At 43.1% G+C, this 23,678-nt stretch overlaps 1 protein-coding gene across 2 annotated transcripts in view; it reads right to left on the bottom strand.

Annotated features, from left to right (window-relative positions):
• Positions 1-506: 506 nt before the first annotated feature.
• The window catches only part of LOC120058295 (rho GTPase-activating protein 15-like), a 45,832-nt gene continuing 22,660 nt past the window's right edge, over positions 507-23,678 (bottom strand). Inside the window, exons 8-13 of one of the 2 annotated variants that reach the window (XM_039006845.1) lie at positions 22,812-22,943; positions 20,969-21,067; positions 19,227-19,304; positions 14,150-14,284; positions 6,611-6,716; positions 507-1,073 (exon numbers count right to left, since the gene is read on the bottom strand). In XM_039006845.1, coding sequence (XP_038862773.1) covers positions 890-1,073; positions 6,611-6,716; positions 14,150-14,284; positions 19,227-19,304; positions 20,969-21,067; positions 22,812-22,943 — 734 coding nt within the window. In that variant the 3' untranslated portion in view covers positions 507-889. The remainder of the gene's footprint in view (positions 1,074-6,610; positions 6,717-14,149; positions 14,285-19,226; positions 19,305-20,968; positions 21,068-22,811; positions 22,944-23,678) is intronic. The other variant, XM_039006846.1, reaches the window with a different exon arrangement.

Below are 23,678 nucleotides of genomic sequence, written 5' to 3'. Positions count from 1 at the left end.
CAGGGCTGTGTAATAGGAGCCGACAGACGTATGATATGAGTCCTGTGATCACTTATTAGACTACAAAGGCTGTGGCTGCTCCTCTCTGCTCTGCTCGCCCTCCCATGCATTTACACTGTGATTGACTGTTTTATTTCAGGGACAGCTCCATTAGTTATATTTCGATGAGTGGTCGTTCGTCAGAGAAAATTATTAAAAGTAATCATCTCATCCGGGTTGTCTCTCTCTCTCACACACACACTGTGTGTGTGTGTTTCTGTGTGTAGGTAGGCTCCTCTGATCACCCAGTATTCATGCTCCATCATTGTATATGTTTGTTTAACCCCTAAAACAGACATTTGCAATTGGAGGAGGAAGGGAGACTTTTCCCAATGTGCTTGTGGTTTCATACAATGCATATGAAAAAAAACAGCCTCAGTGCTCATATTCAAATGATTATTTTTAATTTCCAAGTGTGTCTGAGACAGGCTCTATGCAAATGAGCCTGTCTCAGACACACTTGAGGATGATGCTCATTCACAGACTTGAATAAAGACAGATTTGAATGCATCACACAGGCACACACAGATAACTTAACATAGTATCATTACTTTTGTCAATACTTCATTCATGATACTGTAGCTATGCAGTATACGGCAATGGAAGAGCCAGACCACAAAATAAGCTATTTACTAGTATGCATTCACTATAGCACAATTCAGAAATCACAGTTTGGGTTCAAGTGTAACTAACGATATAGTAAAATATAAATGATATTAAAACTTTAAGATAAGGTGTAAATCCTCACTATTAATAATATATTACAGTAATACTAGCTCCAAGCTTTAGGCACAACAGGTCCTCTTGTCTGTTCATGAATCCATCCATTGCTGTAGATAAAATGTCCTTATCACTTCTTCTCCAGGCCGAAGATCTCTGGGCTCTCAATGAGGATGAACTCCACTATCTGGTTCTGATAGACCATGTTGACCGCCATGTTCCCACAGTCCAGCTCAGGCCACATGAGTGTCGGGCCAAACACGATGCTGATGCCTTGTGTCGACATCAGGTTTTTCCGTGAACACGTCAGAATCCTGCAGAGAGATAATGGTTAAATTATCTGTGAAAATAAGAGAGAGCTTGGATTTAGATGGTTGAGATTGAAACAATGGGATATTAACGCATGAGTCACCAAACAAGGTTTTTCCAGTCAACATCAATGATCATCACAAAAACAGACATCTCATTGCCACCGGAAAATGGTGGATCATTTCTGCACACATTCAGTAGATTTGTTAGCAAGGCTGATTTTTACCCTTGAGTGGCCCCTGTTGAGAACATCTCTTATTTCAGTATTGGTAACTCTGTATATCATTTGTGCACCCAGCTTTGTGTACTCAAAGATCCAGGTTCAGCCACAACTAAACCTCTCACTTCATGCCACACATTCAGCACCGTCAGTCAGCTGCGGAACATCTATTGACTCTAATGTATCTGAATAGGGATAGTTACAAAATAAATCTGGATGGAGTTTCAGTGTAGAGGGGGACTGGATAAAACGGGGGCAGGAAATTAAGAAGCACATGCAACTCTTGTACATTACATACATGCTGTACGATTCTATGCCGCAATGAGGAAACTGTAGATGATATTCTCTCCTGTACGATCTGCATTTGTTTCACTGTACAGATTGCCTCGCCTTCTTCCTTGGCCATAATCCATTAGATATATATTTCATTATCTTGACATGAGCAGTATGCTATGCAGAGTGTATATAAGGACTCAGTGGTTGTACTTTCTGGAGAAAGCACAGAGAACGTGATACAGGGAGGCTTTTTGAGAAGTATTCTTCCTGAGCTGAGGCTTGGCTGTGGGACAAAGACCCAGGCAGGCCCAGGCAGGGGGACCCACTCCGCTCCAGTCTCTACTCCCTCTGTGGAGGAGGCTGCCGCCCACAGGCCTCTGGGCCCATTATGGAGTGAGGCCTGGAACGGGATGGAAGGGCTGTGGCGTGGGGCGCATCTCCAAGCTGTCAGTGGGATCTTGATGGAGCGTTCTGAGGTGGGATGGGGTCCCTCCGTGCCCAAAACGGATCCACACAGGGCCTCAGCAGATAATTGCATCCAAAAGGTATTGTCAGGGTGCCAGGCTTAGGCACTGCAGCGCTGCGGCGTCTGAAGCTGGTCTTTTGGAAAGCCCTAAGTGATGTTATCTATGGCTTACATGTCATAAAACAAAAAGCAAAATAAAACAACAGTCTGCATATTTTTTCCATTGCCTAAATGTAGTGCACATGTATAGTAAGAAAACACACACTAGAAAAGTTCAATTTTATTTCTTTACCTTTTTCCCCAAAGTATGGAGTTAGTATTCTTTGTGACAAGTACTATAATAGTTAAGTTAACATAACATCTAGCTGATGTAAAGGCAGGCATGCAAGAGCTCAATCAGGATAGACATCTAAGATGGACTGACATTCACATTAGGGATAGTCTGTCTAAACAGTTGATTTCAGTGCTACAGTATATGTCAATAAAACACGTGTCTGGAAAGGTCACGATCAGGCTGTATCTCTCACCAATGGAAATATGCCTCTAAATGGTTAATCATGTGGGATGGTCAACATCTTGCTCTGCCACATGTCATTATAATATCGACCCGGCGTGTTCATGCCATGCATATTTCTCAAGCTCATTACTAAGAGAAAGGCATGATGATGATCCAACCTGACATAATCATTATGAATAATTATCCTCATCTCACTTTAAGCCAAAAAATTATATTTTCCATAAAATATGCTATCATGCTACGGTGTCAGAGCGAATCTGTATCAATGTACTGTGGTAATTTATGTATAGTAATAATGCAATAGTGCTAGCTTTAGCAATACCAATGTAGCTAGTACTGAACAGTGTCTCCCTGTGCCATAATGCTAGTAAGGCACAAAACACTGATGTCTTGGAAGGAACTATATTGTGAAAAGAGTGCCATAATTGATTCCAGACGAGAGCACTTACGTTCACAGGTGGGAGTGTAATTGCAGGAAGTGAAATTCACTGCCACCTATTTATCGGTGCTAGCAAAGCAGAATTAGAGATTTACTGTCACCGCATGCAATGCATGTGCTGTAAGATTCTGGTAAAATATATATTTCAGGGGATGACTGGGAAAAACAAAGTTTACTGAACGCACGTACTTGAGGTGGACAATATGATGTGCAAGTGCTTTTTATTTTATTTTTGACTTTCTAAATACAGTTGTATTCACCTGATGAATAGAGTTTCTATCCATGCATTTGCCATTACTGTAGGTCTGTGTCTTTGCATGCATGTATGTCCATGTGACTAAGTGTTTTGGAGTGTGTCTTGGAGTGAAACCTGATTAAAATGTGTACACGCTATAATTTCCTATTTATGTCTGCAATTAACCTCAGCCCTGTGCCTGTGTACAGTACATCACTGTTCTCTGCCTGTCTGACCATCAGCGTTTTAACTTAATTAGAACACTGCGATGATCTAAGGGTCTGGATTACCATGCCTAATGGTTCACTAATGATCTCAAATAAGGCGACTCAATTATTAAAGTAATTCCACTGTATATTATTATTATTCATTATTAAAGTAATTCCACTGTATATTCACAGAAGGAATACATCACCTTACTAAGTTCTCAGGATCATTCTGCCTCGGCACAACGGAGACTGGTATAACTTACTGTAGACTAGCTATTCCTCATCTCCTCTTCCTCTGACTACAACGGCTACAACCTCTAACACTAGCTATACTTACAGGAAACAAAATCACACTTCAAATACTTCACACCCAAACTTGCAAGTAATGACTAGTCACCAACACCCTGGCACAGTGTTTCCAAAAAGCCATGGTGGCATACACAGCTCATATCAGCAATGTCCATCCTACCCTACCCAGAGAGCTGACCAGAGGGGACTCGTGATTTGATCTGACGAATCATTGATGTCTCCTACATGAGCTGACGTACACGGCCCAAGATGCCAATGGTAATTAATTAGCATCTAGTTTCTCCAGGCGGGGCATGACAGAAAATGAGAGCTGGACCATGATGGGGTCCCCTCCTTCTTCTCCTCCTCCTCCTCCTCCTCCCCTCCTTCCCTCCTCCTCGCCTGGAAGGCTCCTCCTAATTGGGTCAGGATCACTGACTCCTTCAGGATCATGGGACAGATAATAAATTGAGGTGGGGATGGGAAGAGAGAGAGAGGAAGGGGCAGGGAGCCGGAGGAGGTGGGGTGAGGAGGAGAGGGGATGGGGGGGTGGTCTAAAGCTCGAAGGTTGAAACTATAAGTGTCAGTCTCGTAAAGTGAACAGACAGCGCCCCATTTGATCTGAACTAAAAATACCCCATGGGACCAAACATTTGAGTTGAAGTGTTGAAAAGTTTCCAAGCAGCGAGCATCTTCTTGGTGCACTATGGTTAAACAACACTGCATTGGATCATGGCAGTTGAGAGCCAATCATAAGAGCTGTCCTAGACAGACCTATGTCATCCATTCTGGTTCAGCAGCACCCATTGATTTAGATTCCTCTCCTAGCCTCGGCTGTGGCTACCTATCACACCTATAGAGGTTTGTTTTCCACTCTGTAGTAAGGTCGGCGGGAATTGAAAGCCCATGGATTTTTTTAAAGCCCTTGTGGTAAATGGTACAATGAACAGCAGTGACAAAAACACTTACAAAAAGTAGAATAAATAGAATGGCTAAGTGAAGGTACACTTCAGAGAATCTGGTTTCCTTGACCACATCACCACAATGCAAGTACACAGCTCGATATTGAAGCCAGACCCTATGGATTGGGGGAAAAGGAACACTGGTTCCACACAGGCAGAGAATGAAGCCACAACAAAGCAGTCAGAAAATTTCATAGACTCCTACATTACTGAAGGCACAGCCAACCCAGCCAGGACCGAAATAAAACCGCCCAGTGAAGCCTGGGATCATAAACCACTCTTCCTTCTGGAATAGAAGTTGTTTAATACGGGAGGCAGGGACACACATTCACCCACTCTGTAATCTCATTTGATATCCTCGATAAGGCAACATGCACCACTGATAAGCGTTTGTCAGCGTAAACTTCGTACTCTCATCCTTTACCTCTAATTGTCTTTATAAGATTTTCTCAGTGTTCCCCCTCTTTTTGCTCTCTGGCAATCTCAGAGAATGTTTTATACACTGGTCCTGTGCGCCCTCCAATGCTGCTATGTTCTTCTCTTTGGGGGAAAAAAGGCAAATAATAAATGTAAAAAATCACACATGATCCCAATTTACTGTGGTCTGGTGTGAAATTTAGATTAGGCAAACGCATCTAGCCTATGAGAAATAAAGAGTGGAACTGGAAGTGAACGCGGTATGGAGCGAGACAGAGAGCGAGAAAGAGGGAGAGAGAAATAAGTGAATTAAAGCTAAACCACATCAATAGGTAAGGGTGTGGTAGCCAAAGTCCTGGATCTGGTCCCTAGAGGCCCGTTCTCCTGCCATTCTGTCACATGAGACGTTCTGGCTTGATTATTTGCATGGTGAGAGGGCAGGGAGAAGTCATTTTGTGGTGGGGGCAGACTTGGAGGCACTGCCTGGGATTTACTCTGTCCCCACAATCCCCTCGTAATGAAACCGTGTGAGCAAAACAATGTGTCAGTAACATTACTTCACTCAATCCATTGATAGTTTTTATGAGGATATTATTCAACATATTCTATTATGCAAAGCTGCATAAAGGAGCTGCAAAGAAGAGCTGAGAAGGACTGAGAAATAGGATAGAAATGCCGCTGAAACCATTCCTTGAACTAGGTGTGTCATTGCTGAAAGAGAGAGAGGGGGAACGAGAGGTAGAGATAGGAAGATAGAGAAAGGAGAGAAAAAGAAAGAGCCAGAGGAGGGAGACAGAAATAGAGAGAGAAAGAAAGAGAGAGATAAAGAGATGTTTTGGGGTTATCTCTGCAGGCAATTCTGCATGGGGATATGAATGGGGGATTTGGACTTATTGAGGGACCTGGCATTCGAAAGCAAACAGACAAACACACACGTCCTCTGCTGTAGCCAAGGGGTATGTTCCAGTTAGGGAGGGGCTCATCAATCTAAAATGAGTCATTTGGCCTCCTGTGTGGGGTGGTAAATATGGAGAAGGGTAAGATGGGATAGAACACCTCTCCTGGGACATGGGTTTAGCCATATGGCCCCTTTAGCCTGGCCAGGACAGTCAGAGTGGACCGGGGCCAGGCAACTTGCACACGCAGGCAGCACTGAGGTCATTTCCCCCTGTCCTGCACACATGGGCCCGGGATGCCACGGTCGGGTGGGGGGAAGGGGGATAGGAGGGTCATATGTAACTTTCTACAGAGCTTGATGTTTTAGTGTGACCTCTCCGTCACCCTTTACAGTACGTTTGACCCTCTGTTGTCACTCTACTTTTTAAAAACACTGGGCTAATAGAAAAAATACTATTTATGAGTTAGTAGTAGTACTACTGTAGTACTATACTACTACTACTACTGTAGTACTGTAGCATTCGCCTACCGTATTCTACAATGCATCCGAATTCTGGACATTGAATACAACATGTTCTGGCTGTGCTCCAATGACATTAACAGGCTGTGAACTTACGTCTGCAGGTGTCTGAAGAGTACTCTCATGGTGTCCTGGTTGGGTTTAGGGAGCTGAAGTACTAGCTTCTTTATCGCCTGCACCTTCTGCTTGCCAGCCTTCGTCTCTGTTCAGAAGGAAGATTTGGAGGAATATCGTTATGTGGCAACACTACAAAGATTGATTATCCAAATGTAGATGTTTGTCTGATTATTCACATTCAATTCAAGAGTATGTGAGACTTTACTTTGTTTTTTTAATGGATGATCATTATTGTTATTACTGGAAACCATTAGAGCCTTTCTGTTACTTTAACACAACACTTGGCTGACCAATTAGCCTTCCCAAGGGAACGTCCTAGTCTCCAATGGGGAGTCAGATGGGCCCTTACCCATAATGACTTATATAGATGGCAAACTGTTTGGCAACAATGTGTCTGACCTATGACCCTTAGAAATGGTTAGCATACATCATGTTGTGCTAGCTGATGGGTAACACTCTTAAGACCGGACCTCCTCTCCCGATACACATGCCTGCATTACACTGTTCTGTAATAGGTAAGAGGAATACACCAATGAAATCTCTCAAACAATGTGCATGTCTTTCAATGAGACTTTATTTGATTGTAATCAAACCAAAAAGAAACCTAACACTATGGTCAGATGAGTTAGATAATCCCAGGGAGAAAATCCTCGATGATTTAGTCCTCATAGGGGCCAGGCCAGGCGGGGACGTCAATACAACCAGTCCAGGGATCAAGCTCCTTTTCCACCCCGAATTCCACCCCAAAACAACTTTGCGTGTTATTAATCTGAACAGATGTTTGCTTTCTGTATTGCTACTCCATTTAGGAAGAGTTGGGTAAACACGTGTGAATGTGTGTGTTTATGTTGATGTATTTGCTGAAGAGGGAGAGAGTGAAAAGTACTTGTAAAATAGTTTTTGTATTAAAACAAGACAAATCCAGTCCTCAATCCCTGATAAATATGACAAGAAACTGCAACACTCAGTAACACATCTATAGTCCAAAAACTGTCCCATCCACTGTGGCAATACAGCCATGCAACACCACCCATCCATCTGTTGAAACCTGCTATCTGTTTTTTTTATATCGACATCCTGCAAAGAGGTGACAATAACCTCATGCTTGCTCTACCCTCCCTGTACTCACTGCTCAGCATCCTTCTCTGACCTCCAAAGGAACCCACAGGTTAGGTTAACACTAATGGCCTAATGGAGTCTACTCAGCTCTGCTTGTTCTCATTACCCCAGGTTGTTAGCAGACAGAGCCGCAGAGCGAGGCGAGGACAATGTTTGGCCCCCTGTCTGTCGTACCGTGGAGGCTCCCCTTGAGCACGGCCAGAGCAGATGTCTGCGTGTACACCGAGCTGGCACAGGCACAGGTGGCAGATGCCCACGTCGGGTGCCAACCCTGCCAGTTGGGCACAGATGGACAAACCCGTTCTGGGAGAGAGAGTAGGGCCCCTGACCTTCTGCTCTAGGTGAGCCTAGCCTGAGCTATGCTCTGCGCCGACCCGGCAGGATGGAATGTGTGGCAGCTTTCCCTGCCTGGCGGACAGGCTGTCACTCTGAACAGAGTTTTCCTGTTTAGTTTTTGTCCTCAATATTAACTATGACTGGAAGTTATCACTGAGATTATATGAATTGACTAGAGATGACCCACTCTGACATAGATCAGGCGATATATCTGTTAAGTACAATGCAGAACTGTTTATAAGAGGCACCTTCTGCTACACAACTAATCAATAGTAGGCCTCACCCTGAAATATTTAATCTAGTCTACATTACTGGCACAAAGGACATGATTCATTCATTACTTTGCCGTTGGTGGCTGACATATTGGAGATGCCCCTCAGCTCACCATTGTGGACAGATGGCGAGGACAGTGTCATTAATTTAAAGCAGGCTGAAAATGCCCTGTTAGGATTATAGCATCTACATTTGCTGATTCACTCCAATGTACCACACACTGAAACATACAACCTGACCCAAAAGTCACACAGGTTCATATAATATGGCACTGGATGAGCAATGGAGCCAGATGAATACGGGTAATACTGCTCTTCACACAAGTACTCTAAACCAGAAGATCATTTTCAGCCTTCTTATAAATGAAGTTGTGATTATTTAATTGACTGAGCTGACTTTTGGCAACCATAGCAAGCATAGAACATTAAGTGTGGTACCATTTCCTGGAAGATCCCATTTCCTTTTTTTGCAAATCCAATATTGTTATGAATCTGGCATGGACAGGAGTAAAGCCTCTCAATGATGGGAAACATCTCAAGGGATAGAGCGTACCCCACAGAAGACTAAACGAACATTAGTCATGTCAACTTTAGTCCCCGGCTGCAGCATTAGGCAGCTTTTGGGCACCTAGAGGGGATTGAGTGATTTATGAGCTGCTATGACAACAGACCATTACAACTCCCCATCCAGGTCTGTATACAACAACACAAACAAACAAGGCTGTGCCAATGAAAATCAATACTGTGTATGGGGTGTAACCCATGGAATAGTCCTTTGATCCCAAACAAATATTTAAGAATTGCTGATCTGTATAGATTGGAACAAGAAGGTAAATGCCAAACAAATGCATACAGGTTTTGAAACCTGTAAGTCTGTAAGCCTACAAGCATTTCGCTGCACCTTTTATACCTGCTGTAAACTGTGTACGTGACAAATAACATTTGATTTGTTTTGTTTTGAGGTATCAATTTGGGACAATACGATTTATGAAATTGTAGACATTTTTGCATTTGTGCAAAGTTACTTTCCTAGTTATTAAACATTCGCAATGTAAATCTTAAAACCCAATGTTAGTAATTTGAGAATGTCAATAGCTGTATATTCATAGAGATTTCAGTGAGAACCAATTACTGTACAATAGCCTCAAGTTTTTCTTCTCTTTTTGATTTCTGATAAGTGTTTCAATCGGTGACACAGTGACTAGATACACATTCAGCATCTAAACCTCTGTGTATATAATCCCATTATAAACGGGGAAATGTATTTTGTTTCAGGAAATCTAGCTGTACAACCTCATCTCCAGGCTTAGTGTACTGCATGGCTCACTAAAGCCCCGTCAAGGCAAATATTAGCAGAAAGCAAATAATCCTGCAGGTTGTGATTAAGATTTTAAATGGATCCCAATTGTGTGCTTTTGGTTAATGAATAACAAAGTCTTGGAGGATGGTGTCTGTAATTTATTAAACATGAAAAGCTCCTTGATGAAATATAGAAACTAGATATTTTTGCATTTCAAACGATTTGCATGGCCAGCTTACTTCGCATGCAAATTTGTTTTAGAGCGTTATAAAAAGAAATGAACTAATAAGTACCATTGAATGCCCCCGTTTCATGAAAAGGTAGTATCTTCAAGTATCTTGATCAAAGGTAAAACTTAATTATGAGGAATTATTATTCTCAAACTGAAACGTTACCTACCAACTTAAGAAGTCTCAGCACAGTAGCACAGAAGTGCAGAATTTCTAGATCGTTTTTTCTAATTTGTTCAATCTTTAATTGCATATTCATGAGAGTGCTTTGCACCACATTCCCCGTTACAGAAAATACACAAACATAATTAATACTCATTATGAACACAGGTCGTAAGTTAATAATCCATCTGTGATTATGATGAGTGCTCTGTATGCTCTCAATAAGTCAGAAATAGAAACCAAACAATGTCAAACTAATAAAAACAACTCCTTTGTATGCTACAGGACTTGTATGGCTCTGGGCTCTCTGCCTTTCTGTGATGTGCGCTTTGAATTTGAGGTAGACTATAGAATGCTATTCTTTCCTACTGTAATGGTGATTGTCAACTACGCCAGATCATAAATACGTGCAATTATTCATATGTAAATGACGTGTCTCTTTGAAGCTTGAGAAGTGGTGTGTAACCCAAGATGACCTGGAGATAGCGCTGGACTTTACCATTTTCCAAGAAATTATGCATCTGATGAGCTGGCCCAATTGTAGTCTGGCCCTTCCTGTAGAATGTAGGATATCACCATTATAACCACAAATGCATTTCAAACAGATACCAAACACTATAGAGAAATGTGATTCTCTCTTACGTTTGTCATGTTCAGGCATTTTGTCTTCCCTAATCTACAGTATTATCATAAATACTGAACCCACATTGGTAAAGTTATTGCTTAAGTGGGTGAATCAACCAACCCCAACTGAGACACAATAGATTCCCTCGATTCTCTCTGCAGTAATGTTTTTCTGCTGTGTTTCTGTTTCTGTGTCAGTATGGTGAATAAATAAGAGCCATGTATAAAACTGTGCTAGCTAGTTAATGAAGAGAAAGTCCCTGGCTTGGTGGAGATGCGGAGGGAGCAGTATTTAGACTTCTCTCCTCGTCTGTGTGGCCCAGTTACTAACTCACATGACTCCATTTCCATGGTTACTGAGGGCATAGACAAGGACCAAACAACTTGGGAAAATATGCATCTTTTTCTAATTAGCATTTTTGAATTAACAGCAGAAGAATTTTTAGGATGCCAGCCAATCTGAAGTTCTGGGAGCCAAACATTTTAAGAAAATCACTTATGTTAAGAGAGTTGAAATCTTTGTAAATATCAACAGTTAAACACACACATGCATGCATACAGATAGCATCCACTGAGCCATGACCATATAACATCTTAGTTCTTGTAACCAGTGTAAAAATGTCTCAACCCAAGACTCCGCTCCTCCCCCGAAACATTTACACTTTTACGGCAACACTTTCAATGCCGCCACCATCCTCTACAAAACTACTAGAAGCAGTGCTCTAACAAGATCAAACTCAATTCATCAGTGTTTGCATTGATTTGCTTGCGAAACAAAAAGGAGTGTTTGTCTGCGAGACAGGTGGCTGGAGATTCCAGATACCCCTCTCTGATACTGAGGCCCACATGAATAATAGAACGTGGTAAGTTGGTGCCAGGATCACGGCCTGCAAACACAGCTGCTCCTCTCAGCCTTCCAAGAATGAACAGCTCACTTGGAAGGGAGACAGGGAGACAAGGCCTGCATGGACACCACCTGAGGACCTCAGACTGAACAACTAATCAAACCTACGGGGCTGAGAGGGAGGGAGGGAAGGGGGCATCTGTTCATACAAAAGTAGAGAGAAAACAAATGAAACAGGAGACCAGAGAAAGAAAGAAAGAAAGGGAGGGAGGTGTAGGACTGAAGATATGATAAGTGTTTGCATTGTGTTTAGGATATTTAGGAGATAACAATATCATATCTCCATTATTAGAGGCTGAGAAAATCCTTTCATATAATGTGAATGGACTGGACTACATCCAATGCTACACTAACCATCATGTTGTAGTACTTGTAAGTCTCTTTGTCCAATGGGACCCAAGCGCTTGGCCCATGATTCCGGTTACGACACTGCCCATTCGTAACAACACATGCACACTGCCCATGGTTCCAGTAAGCTGCAACACTGTTGGCTCTTGGAACGGTGGTTTCAATTAGAGACCTGGTGATCAGCTCACCTCCCGTCCACACAAGCCACGGACCCATAGGAACTCCCCGTAATGCAACCCCATTACAGGGCCAGCCAGCATGGGCAACACGACTCTAATGATGACGACCCATCATCTCCATCACCAGGAGACTCTCTCCCTGTCTCAAGGTCCTAAATAGGGCATGAAGTCAAACAACTGTTTACTAATAATGTGTTGGCTGCAGATTAGGCCTTGCTCTCATGTTCTGGACAGTTCAACCAGCTCATTATCTTGAACTAGGACGTCTTAAATGACGTGGGGCAGGTGATTGCCATGTGCTGATGCTAAATCTTCAGTCTTTTTTCAGTATCTTTGCAATGTAAATTAATGGTGTACGTCACCATATGGTCACTAATGCATCTATTTAGCTGCACAACTACATTCACTTAGTGGCGAATCTGTAGTGACTCCACCCCTGGCCGTTTCATCTCTACAGCGGAGCATGGCGTACCAGGTTATCCTAATTACACCTCCTGCTATGAAGGGCTTCCTACACTGCTAATTAGTTGTCTAAACGCTGTCTGAGACTCATCAGCCGTGCACATACTTATCTGATTAACTGGATGTAACCACCTTGAGCGCCAGAGGGGATTCTGGCCTACATTCTGGAGCATGTAAATATTTATTGCCAAATTATAGCACCACCTTGGGATTGTTTTCGCAATCTGTTTCCGGGGGCTTCGAGGGTCTCAGAGAGAATATTTGGGTATGGGATGGGACAGCATTGACAACAGCAGGCACTTTTGTACAAATGACACATATAGAACAAATGAAAAAAATAAATAAGGGGTAGAAGAAAAAGCATTATTCAATATAATTTCCTTATGGTTCATCCATGGAGCTCAGGAGAGAGCTGATGGCCCCTGTAATTCCAACCCTGAGGTGGGGTTACAGGGCCCAGGTAGCATTTCAACACAAGTGCACAACCTTTAACAGTATTGTTTACACAAGGTTAACACTGGCGTCAGTAGGACGGCAGCTAGGGTGGGAGCCGGAACAATGGCATGATGGGGGTTAATTGAGTCGTGGATTGGGGGCGTGTGTGTGGTGGGGTGTGTGTGTGTGTGTGTGTGTGTGTGTGTGTGTGTGTGTGTGTGTGTGTGTGTGTGTGTGTGTGTGTGTGGTGAAGTAGAGTGGAAGTATGTCGACACATGACTCAGTGTCAGATCTGATCTTGTGTTAGCTTCTGTCTGGACTGCCAGCCCTGGCTGCCGTGACCTTTGACCGGTGGAATTCCCCCCACTAACCACCAGGGGATGTCAGGGGTGAGAGAGAGAGGTGACCCACCTCACAGTTCTACAGCGACCTCTTTTGACTGGACAGATCGAGAGAGGCAGAGAACTCTGCTACCTTTTTGAGACCACCTGGTGTAAGTGGAGTCAATGATACAGTACATTGTACATGAAGCACAGAAAGAAATCCTGTACATACTGTGTAGATCTATCTGAATGTTTGAAGAGTTTATTCACCGCCTCCAAATGCAACCTAAAGTTCTAACTCTGAGGTTGTTCTCCTCTGGGCCCATACATACTGTATGTGCCAAGTGACCATGTGGAAAGATGGCTATTGATTTCACCCCTGTTGCTTAGCAGAGAGTGGAGTATCAACTTAGCATACTGTACCACGGCTCAATCCTCAGTGGTCTTTCTCTCTCTCAGCCTCTCTGAATGAAAAATCGTTTAGTGTTTAAGTGAGCTGCCTTGAGGACAACGTTTCTAGAGGCAAATAAAAGCGCATGGAGTACAGTATAAACAGGATTAATGCTAACACACCACAGGGCCTGATGCATGTGTTACTATGTAAAACCCAGGCAAGCCTGCCTATTTCACTGGTAGAATAGCAACCGTTACACAGTTCTGACACAAACCATTATTAATCTGGATTTGGAGAATTTCATTGCATTCCATATTTTCAGTCTTCTTGACCTCAAAATGAAAGTGACTGAAATCTGACTGCAAGCCCAAGCTTTGCGAATATGCTTGAATATGCTGACAACAACAAAAACTCTAGGCTGTATACTCACTGATGGCCTCCACAAACAGCTCAAATAATGTGAAGGGAAACAGGGGCTCTGGCAGCTCCCGGAAAAACATCTTGAGTGCCCCGGTGACGACGTGGATGTCCTCCCATTGGCTGTCGTCCAGGTTAAACTCCTCCTCTGGGACAACACCAGGAAGAGAGGGGGTAAGAGAGAGGGGGGGAGGGGGAGAGAGGTGGGAGTGGGAGACAGAGAAAGAGAGAAAGAGAAGGAACAGGAGCAGCGAGAGAGAAAAAGAGAAAGAGGGAGTGAGAGAGAAAAAAGAACAGGAGAGGGAATAAAGAGGGAACAACAAAGCTTTAATTGGGAGAATTTGCAAAGGCTAATTACTATGCTAATGTTTACCTGCTAACAGCAGAGCTCACTAACAGGCTCCCAGCTACCCAGAGGTCTGATGAAGCCACATGTGTTGGATTGGGTTTCTGTTCTATACTGACATATACCCTCTGTTGAAATCAGTTAGTTCTGATAGGGCTGAGAATAGAGAAAACCCCTGGTAGTGACAGAGACAGGCCATCAGGTGACGAAGTGATTCAGAGGCACCAGGCTCAATATGCCACAGGAGGGGTGCAGGATGATCCAAAGCCAAGATGACAGGCCTGGAGGTCTGAAGACAGTGGAATGGTACAGCACAAAGTCACATTATGCTGTATGTTGAAACTGGAAATAAGCAATCGTTCGTTTCAGACAACCCTGTTACATGATAATAGGAATATAGTGCCATAGGAACTTCTGAATAATTTTCATAGAGATAATTATCTTAGAGCGATTTTATCCATGCTTTGAAATTAGAGTAATGTAATTGGCATGTCAAGATGATCTTAGATCTTCCCTTCCATCCTTGGCCAACCAAAAACAAAGGCAATGTGTTGGAGAGCCAGAGTCATAGAAAATTACATAAAGTGAGTGGGTATTTCTTATTTTTTTCTGCACAGTTTTAGGTACTCCCTAGAAAAAAGTCCAGACTTTCAATTAGCCAGCCTCTCCAGTGTGTGCACTTGACACATCTGAGCTGATTGCTAATCAGCCCATGGTTTCCTTGTTTGTACTGAATCCTGGTACAAAAACCTACTCAGGGAAACTGAACCTGCTGCGTTCTATGGTCCTGAAGGACACAGTAGCCTACTACATGGTCAATGTTTTCAACCCACTCTCACTTGAGATTGTACTGCACTGGCTCTATATAACTATGGGGGTTGGGAGCACATTCAGGATAAATGGAATGTGTGGGACAGAATGTAGGCACATGGTGTCATTGTGTCAGAATGCTTGGAATGTGCAAAATGTTGATGATGTCACTCTCCCCTCAATGTCCCGCATCACAAACCACTTCTTTAATCTCTAGGACTGCAGGGCACAGTAACAAATAATGGTGTATCTAAATAACAAGAAGGTTGCTAGCTACCTCAAGACAGAGAAATACGTTCCAGAGTGATAAATTAGGCTAAAGGTCAACCAGTCTATTCTTTATTCTCAGAGCCTGGACAACAACAAACGTTCTCTTGTTGGTTTGCTGGAGAAATGCCCCAGGAGTCCCTTACAGGAAACATTGGATAATTCAGATGGAGTATGTAGACGTGTTTCACTGGAGGCCCAGATATGACTTGAATTCTCATGAGGGATGCTTTATCCTTCCTTTAACTCTGAAAGATCCCATTCTTAAGGTATTCGTCAATCATTTTTTACTTGCCAAAGAATGCCTTGTGATCCGTTACTCATTCACCATCAATAGGTCTCTACAGTTACTCATAATTAAGCTGTAAAGTAGAGTTACTCAGTAATTACCCAGTATCATCCATGATTATTGAAGATGGCGCCGGAGAGGATGGCTGCTGTTTTATTTGCTCTTAACCAACCGTGCTATTTTGTTAGTTTTTTCATATTGTTTGTAACTTATTTTGTACATAATGTTTCTGCTACCGTCTCTTATGACCGAAAATAGCTTCTGGACATCAGAACAGCGATTACTCACCTTGAACTGGACAAAGAATATTTCTTAAATGAGTCAGACGGGAAGGATATACTCCAAACACCCGAAAAGGCCCTCACCCCGTCATTCGCTGGAAAAACAAACTGAGATTTTGCGGAAAGAGATCGGGGTGCCTTGTGAGGATCAGGCGACGAGTGGCTAATCTGCCTTTGCCATCAGTACTGTTAGCTAATGTTTAATCGCTGGAAAATAAATTTGATAAACTGAAAGCACATATATCCCTACCAACGAGACATTAAAAACTGTAATATTTTATGTTTCACTGAGTCGTGGCTGAACGATGACATTAATAACATACAGCTGACGGGTTATGCACTATCGGCAGGATAGAACACCAGCTTCTAGTAAGACACGGGGCAGGGACCTATGTATATTTGTAAACAACAGCTGGTGCACGATATCTAAGGAAGTCTCGAGGTTTTGCTCACCTGAAGTAGAGGATCTCATGATAAGCTGTAGCCTACACTATCTACCTAGAGAGTTTATCTGTATTTTTCGTAGCTGTCTACATACCACCACAGACCGATGCTGGCACTAAAATCACACTCAATGAGCTGTATACCGCCATAAGCAAACAGGAAAATGCTCAACCAGAGGCGGTGCTCCTAGTGGCCGGAAACTTAAATCAGTTTTTCTATCAGCATGTTAAATCTGCAACCAGAGGGGGAAAAAAAACTCTAGACCACCTTTACTCCACACACAGAGACACGTACAAAGCTCTCCCTCGCCCTCCATTTGGCAACTCTGACCCTAATTCTAAAATTCTATCCTGATTCCTGCTTACAAGCAAAAATTAAAGCAGGAAGCACCAGTGAATCGGTCTATAAAAAGAGGTCAGATGAAGCAGATGCTAAACTACAGGACTGTTTTGCTAGCACAGACTGGAACATGTTCCGGGATTCTTCCGATGGCATTGAGGAGTGCACCACATCAGTCACTGACTTCATCAATAAGTGCATCAATGACATCATCCCCACAGTGACTGTACGTACATACCCCAACCAGAAGCCATGGATTACAGGCAACATTCGAACTGAGCTAAATGGTAGACCTGCTGCTTTCAAGGAGTGGGACTCTAACCCGGAAGCTTATAAGAAATCCCGCTATGCCCTCCGACAAACCATTAAACAGGCAAAGTGTCAATACAGGACTAAGATTGAATCATACTACACCGGCTCCGACGTACAGACTACAAAGGGAAGCACAGCCGAGAGCTGCCCAGTGACACGAGCCTACAAGATGAGCTAAATAATTTCTGTGCTCGCTTCGAGGCAAGTAACACTGAAACATGCATGAGAGCATCAGCTGTTCCGGACGACTGTGTGATCACGCTCTGTTGTTGTGCCACCAGAGATTCTGGGTTCGAGCCCTGGCTCTGCCGCAGCCGGCCGCGACCGGGAGGCTCATGGGACGATGCACAATTGGCCCAGCGTCGTCCAGGTTAGGGAGGGTTTGGCCGGCAGGGATATCCTTGTCTCATCGCGCACTAGCGACTCCTGTGGCGGGCCAGGCACAGTGCATGCTGACCAGGTCGCTAGGTGTACGGTGTTTCCTCCGACACATTGGTGCGGCTGGCTTCCGGGTTGGATGTGCGTTGTGTCAAGAAGCAGTGCGGCTTGGTTGGGTTGTGTTTCGGAGGACGCATGGCTCTCGACCTTCGCCTCTCCCGAGTCCGTATGGGAGTTGCAGTGATGAGACAAGACAGTAACTACTACCAATTGGATACCACGAAATTGGGGAGAAAAAAGGGGTAAAAATAATAAAATAAAATAAAGTTTAAAAAAACAACACATCCAGCACGCTGATCGTCAACACGGGGTCCCCTCATGGGTGCGTGATTAGTCCAGTCCCTTCCTGTACTCCCTGTTCACTCGTGACTGCACTGACAGGCACGACTCCAACACCATCATTAAGTTTGCCAATGACACAACTGTGGTAGGCCTGATCACCAACAACAATGAGACAGCCTATAGGGAGGAGGTCAGAGATGTGATCAAGACAAAGGAGATGATTGTGGACTATAGGAAAAGGAGGACTGAACTCGCCCCCATTCTCACCGACGGGGCTGTAGTGGAGCAGGTTGACAAGTTCCTTGGCGTCCACATCAACAAACTAACATGGTCCAAGCACACCAAGACAGTCGTGAAGAGGGCACAACAAAGCTATTCCCACTCAGGAGACTAAAGTATTTTGCATGGTCCTCAGATTTTCAAAAGGTTTTACAGCTGCACCACCGAGAGCATTCTGACGTGTTTTATCACTGCCTGGGATGGCAACTGCTCGGCCTCCGACCGCAAGGCGCTACAGAGGGTAGTGCGTAAGGCCCAGTACGGGGCCAGGCTTCCTGCCATCCAGGACCTCTATACCAGGCGGTGTCAGAGGAAGGCCCTAAAAATTGTCAAAGACTCCAGCCACTCTAGTCATAGACTGTTCTCTCTGCTACCGCACGGCAAGCGGTACTGGAGCGCCAAGTCTATGTCCAAGAGGCTTCTAAACAGCTTCTACCCCCAAGCCATAAGCTCCTGAACAGCTAATCAAATGGCTACCCAGACTATTTGCAATGCCCCCCTCCCCCCCCTTTTACGCTGCTGCTACTCTCTGTTATTATCTATGCATAGTCACTTTAATAACTATACCTATATGTACATATTACCTCAATTACATCGACACTGGTGCCCCCGCACATTGACTGTACCGGTACCCCCTGTATATAGCCCCGTTATTGTTATTTACAGCTGGTCTTTTATTATTTGTTTTTCTTACTCTTACTTTTTTAGGTATTTTCTTAAAACTGCATTGTTGGTTAATGGCTTGTAAGTAAGCATTTCACTGTCAAGTCTACACCTGTTGCATTCGGCGCATGTGACAAATACAATTTGATTTCAACAGAACACACTGTCTTAGTTGTATCCATTGTATCACAAAGAAAGCCCCCTAATTGAACCCTATTCGAATCCTGTTGTGTTCATTATATGATATCCAGTAGAAACTGAACTGTATGAAGTCAAGCACTGTTACAAACACTATAACATAGTCAATCACAAGTGAATTAAACGACAGAACATACTGTACCTTGGTCAACCAAGAATCGTAACTTCTGGATGGTGGCTAGATTACCACTCACTCTGTAGATGCCATCAGCCTCTAAACCTGGTGGTTAGACATTAAATACAAGCAGATTTGACAAGACTACGTTTTGATTTGGACTTATATGACCATAAATGACACATTTAGATACAATTCCTGGGTTTTACAATAGACAATGTGTACATTCATTGCAGTGGAATGGATAGTTGACATCTTGCCTAGATAGGGGCTTGGACTTGGACAACATACGGCTCTATTTCACTGTGACATTTTGAGCATTACTTTGATTATAGAGTCTGACTGCCATTTTCTTTTGCATCCAAGTACAGGAGACCAGCCTGCCAAACCAGCTCAACAGCATTTGATAGATTGTCATGCTTTCATTGTCCATACTCTAAAAACAAGCCATTTAAAAAATATATAAATTAAAAAGTGACCAGCATTTAAATACACAAGGCTGGAGGCTTAAAAGTTGAAACACAGGCTAGGCTACAGATAATGTAATGCTAAATATTTGAGTCACACTGTTGTCAGTGCAAACTAACACTGCCGCTGCATAGAGGTAGCTGGGGCGACACTTTCCTCTGGCTCTTTCTATCAATTGCTCTAATGAATGTCCGTCCACATTCCCGAGCATTTGACAGTGGCATACTATGTACTGTACTATACCGCTGTCACTGGTGGGGTAACTTGAGGATATGGTTGACTTGAAAAGTAAAGAAGACCTACGTTTCATTCTTTGCAAGGCATTCTTGTATAACGTCCTGGCTATTTTCTGCAGCTCAAGTGTTAAGATGTCCAGAGGAATTTCACCCCAGTGTTTGGCCCTTTGTTTACATAGAAAGCATTCAGAAGTTGTTTGTTTGTTCTTTCCCTGCTGTGTCCAGAGCCCAGCCAATGGCCTCCCAAATGTTGTTTGTGTGTGTGTGTGTGTGTGTGTGTGTGTGTGTGTGTGTGTGTGTGTGTGTGTGTGTGTGTGTGTGCGCGCGCGCGCGTATGAGTGCGTGTCTAAAGGTTTATTTTCTAACACACTAAAGTCCATCGTGTATCAAGAAATGCAACAGACCTTTAGATCATAATCATTACAGTTAAAAGACGTTCTTAATCATTATTATTTTCTCAGCGTGTTTATCGGGCCACAGCAATTTTACCCCCAGATAACTAATAGTCCTGAACAAATGTTCAGCCAAAACCACAAACGGAACCCATTACACAAACACATAATTCAGTCTCAATTTCAGCGCGTTATAAACAGTCTGAAGTGGACTCGGAATTGGACGCGGACCAAGAGTGAGTGATTTGGGATGCCGAGGAGCATTTTCCTCAGGGTTCAGCGCCTTTGCCTGGCCAGCTATGTGACGGAGCCTGGGAAACTACTGATCACACACATTGTGTGAGAACACTACGAGTCAATGACCGGGATACACGTCTTATAAAACAGGCACTCAAAACTATAGGTCTTTTCATATTCACTCTCAAATGTCAAAACAGAGGGGGAAGTGTAAACAGTGGTGAAATGCTGAAGCAGCTACTGTAAATGTGTGAGATGAAGCATCACTGAGGTGGACAGGCCGACTCGACAGGGTCAGGGTGTGGAGAAGGGTCAAACTACCAAATACAGGAGGACAATACAGTACATACTTCCCACACACATCTTATCCATTGTTGATTTATTTCCCATAAACAAAATATTAATTAAATATAACAATTTTAGTAAAAGTGCGTACCTCTTTTTTCGACGGCCTCCACACACTGCCTGACAAACTTTGGCACAGTGGTCCCTTCCCGCTCGCAAAGTGTCAATAAGTGACATCCAAACACTTGATCTGTGAGGAAAAAAAGACATGATTTGTTCAGTTAAAAAACCAATTTCCCAGAACTACTGAACTAGAGACAATGTAAAAATATAGATATTAGCAGTAATCATCAGATATTGCATTTAATTGCATCAAAAGTCCTCAAACGTGGAATGTGTTGAAATGTCTGTTTTCAGATCTCAGGAATTTTGGTGGAACGGTAAAAGGTCTGTTTAATAAGTCATTCCATTCACGCTTGAAAAATCTCATTAATACTGTCCATTGATCATCATCATCATTATGTGGAGGGATAGGTAATTATTTCATAGCATGAGTAGTAACACTCATCGCTCTTGAATCCTACTGCCCTGCTTTCCTCTGATGGCTGTTTCCAGAACAGTGCTACTAACAGTAGGCTACATGGATTCCACGGCCACATTGGTAAAGGATAAACAATCTAATGTTTAATCACACACTTAGCATTTTATCGCTAACATTTTTTCCCATGAACCCTGAGAATCCCAGGCCGCTTTGCTCCAATCAGAGGAAGAGGGGGGCCACATTTTCTTGCCTTATATGAACATTCTCATTGCTTCATTACTCTACTTTTGTCCATTTAAATGTACTGAGGCATCCCTCATTTAACCTGTCCTTACTGGCAATAAACTCAGGCTTCTGTGGTCACTAACTCTGGTCAGTTAATCTCTAGTAGACGCCCTATAGGGCTAGCAAAAGCTAGGGTTAGCAAAGCATACCTCATCAATCATACACTGGAATTCAAACTGACTGTGCACAGAGGTACACTTTCTCACTCATCAACTGGCTTATGTTACATTATCGGGACTCTTGAACAGTGCTGTCTCTCTAGCACTGTGCAACATCAAAGATCGCGCTCTCTTGTTTATACACTGGAGGGAAGTGTGCACCAAATACATAAATGACTGCAAGCGCGGCACCTTTGCATACAAAATGCACTTCCCAGCGCTCGGCAGATAAGCAAGAGAAAAGACGAGGGAGAGAGGAAGGGGGGCAGAGAAATGGAGCAAAATTACCCCTCCTAAAGGAATTCAAATAACCCTCGCGTTGCATGGATTTAATTTGCATTCTGAAGTACGATAGGAAAGGGGGGGGACCTGATTTGAGGAAGCACACTCTCTGAAGTGGCTTGCCCACCAGCCCTGCCAAATAGGACAGTCTGGAGGCCACCTGCCCCACTCCTTAATCCAGAAGTATTTCATTTATTCCGTCAATAACGTCCTCTCCCTTTGATCTAGCGTTTGTCCCGTGGACACAACATTAAAGGGTCTCCTTGAAGCTGGGGGAAATTCCAAATACCGTTACCTTCTTCTAAGGATTGCAAATGTGCTTAAATATGCCCTTTAATGGTGTATTTTCCTTCAACCGTGCGCTCAATAAATTAGTTCCCCCTTAGAGGAATGGATTCTGTGGTTGCCGGTTGGATTGGCATGGTTTGTTCAAGTAAAATGCATTCAGTTTAATTTTATCAATCACTGTTGTTCTGTGACTCCTAATAAACGTGGAAAGACCTTTTCAAATATTCTATATTTACAATCAATTATAAAATAAATTGTGACATCTGGGAATATACAGACATAGTTAACTCTCTTTTTTCTTCTTTGAAGGGCTGTCCTAATAGAAAAAGATGACAAAATGTACAACACATTTTGAACGATTTGTGTTCTTCACAACATGTGAGGTGTGCTGGAAAATAATACACTTATACTGGTACATTTAAAACAGAATACTGTGATACCTTTGATGATGCCTTTCTCCTGTAGAGTCTTCATAGAAGGCCGTCTTGAGATGAACTTTTTGAGTCTGTTCTTCACCCCATTCTTATCAGCACTGTCCGACATGCTGTAGGTGAGCTTGGAAGACTTGAAAACTTGTCAGGAACACACAGACACACGGTTAAATGGCAACAAGTGAAAGGGAAAGCTAGGGTGTTTAGATGTGTCTATAGACAGGCTCAGTAGGCCTATATGCCCTTACAATGTTCAACCAGTAAAGTGGAGGTGGATAGCATGGTTCACCTCATCTCTCTACCTGACCCTCGCTATTCCCCTCTCTCTCTCTCGTTAGAGTCCCACTGTTATTTATTAATTAGGCATCCTTCCAGGGGTCTCTCCCATGGCTGTCTTTTTCTATTATTCATTCCAATTGAACTTGTCCATGTCTAGAGGAATTCCCTGTAGTTTTTTTAAAGTCCGGGTGCTGCTTGTCATTCTAATAAAAATGAACACTGCTCCTCCCAAATGAATCAAATGACCTATTTTGTCTACGGACTAGCTTTGCCATACAATAAATATATTCAACTTGTTTCTTGTATTACAGTTGGGTTAGACAGAGTTGCAAAGCAAATAATATTGTTGTCAGGTGATTGTATATCATTTCCTGAAAACATACAGTAGGACCTACAGTGTAAAAAAAGCTATCCATGTTGCTCTCCAGTTTGTGTAAAGTACTGTCTTTTTCATGGGCATAAATTCACATGAACATAGCCAGAATCATACCCATAATGAAAGGTTCAAGCAGCTGAACATAAGAGACTGGATCTTGGCCTCTATGTCCCTGGCCCCTAATTAGAGATTTTAATATGCTCATCCAACATCAATATATT

Source organism: Salvelinus namaycush, chromosome 13 (assembly GCF_016432855.1).
Source record: "Salvelinus namaycush isolate Seneca chromosome 13, SaNama_1.0, whole genome shotgun sequence".
Classification (NCBI taxonomy): domain Eukaryota; kingdom Metazoa; phylum Chordata; class Actinopteri; order Salmoniformes; family Salmonidae; genus Salvelinus; species Salvelinus namaycush.
This window is presented reverse-complemented; position numbering and strand designations above follow the sequence as displayed.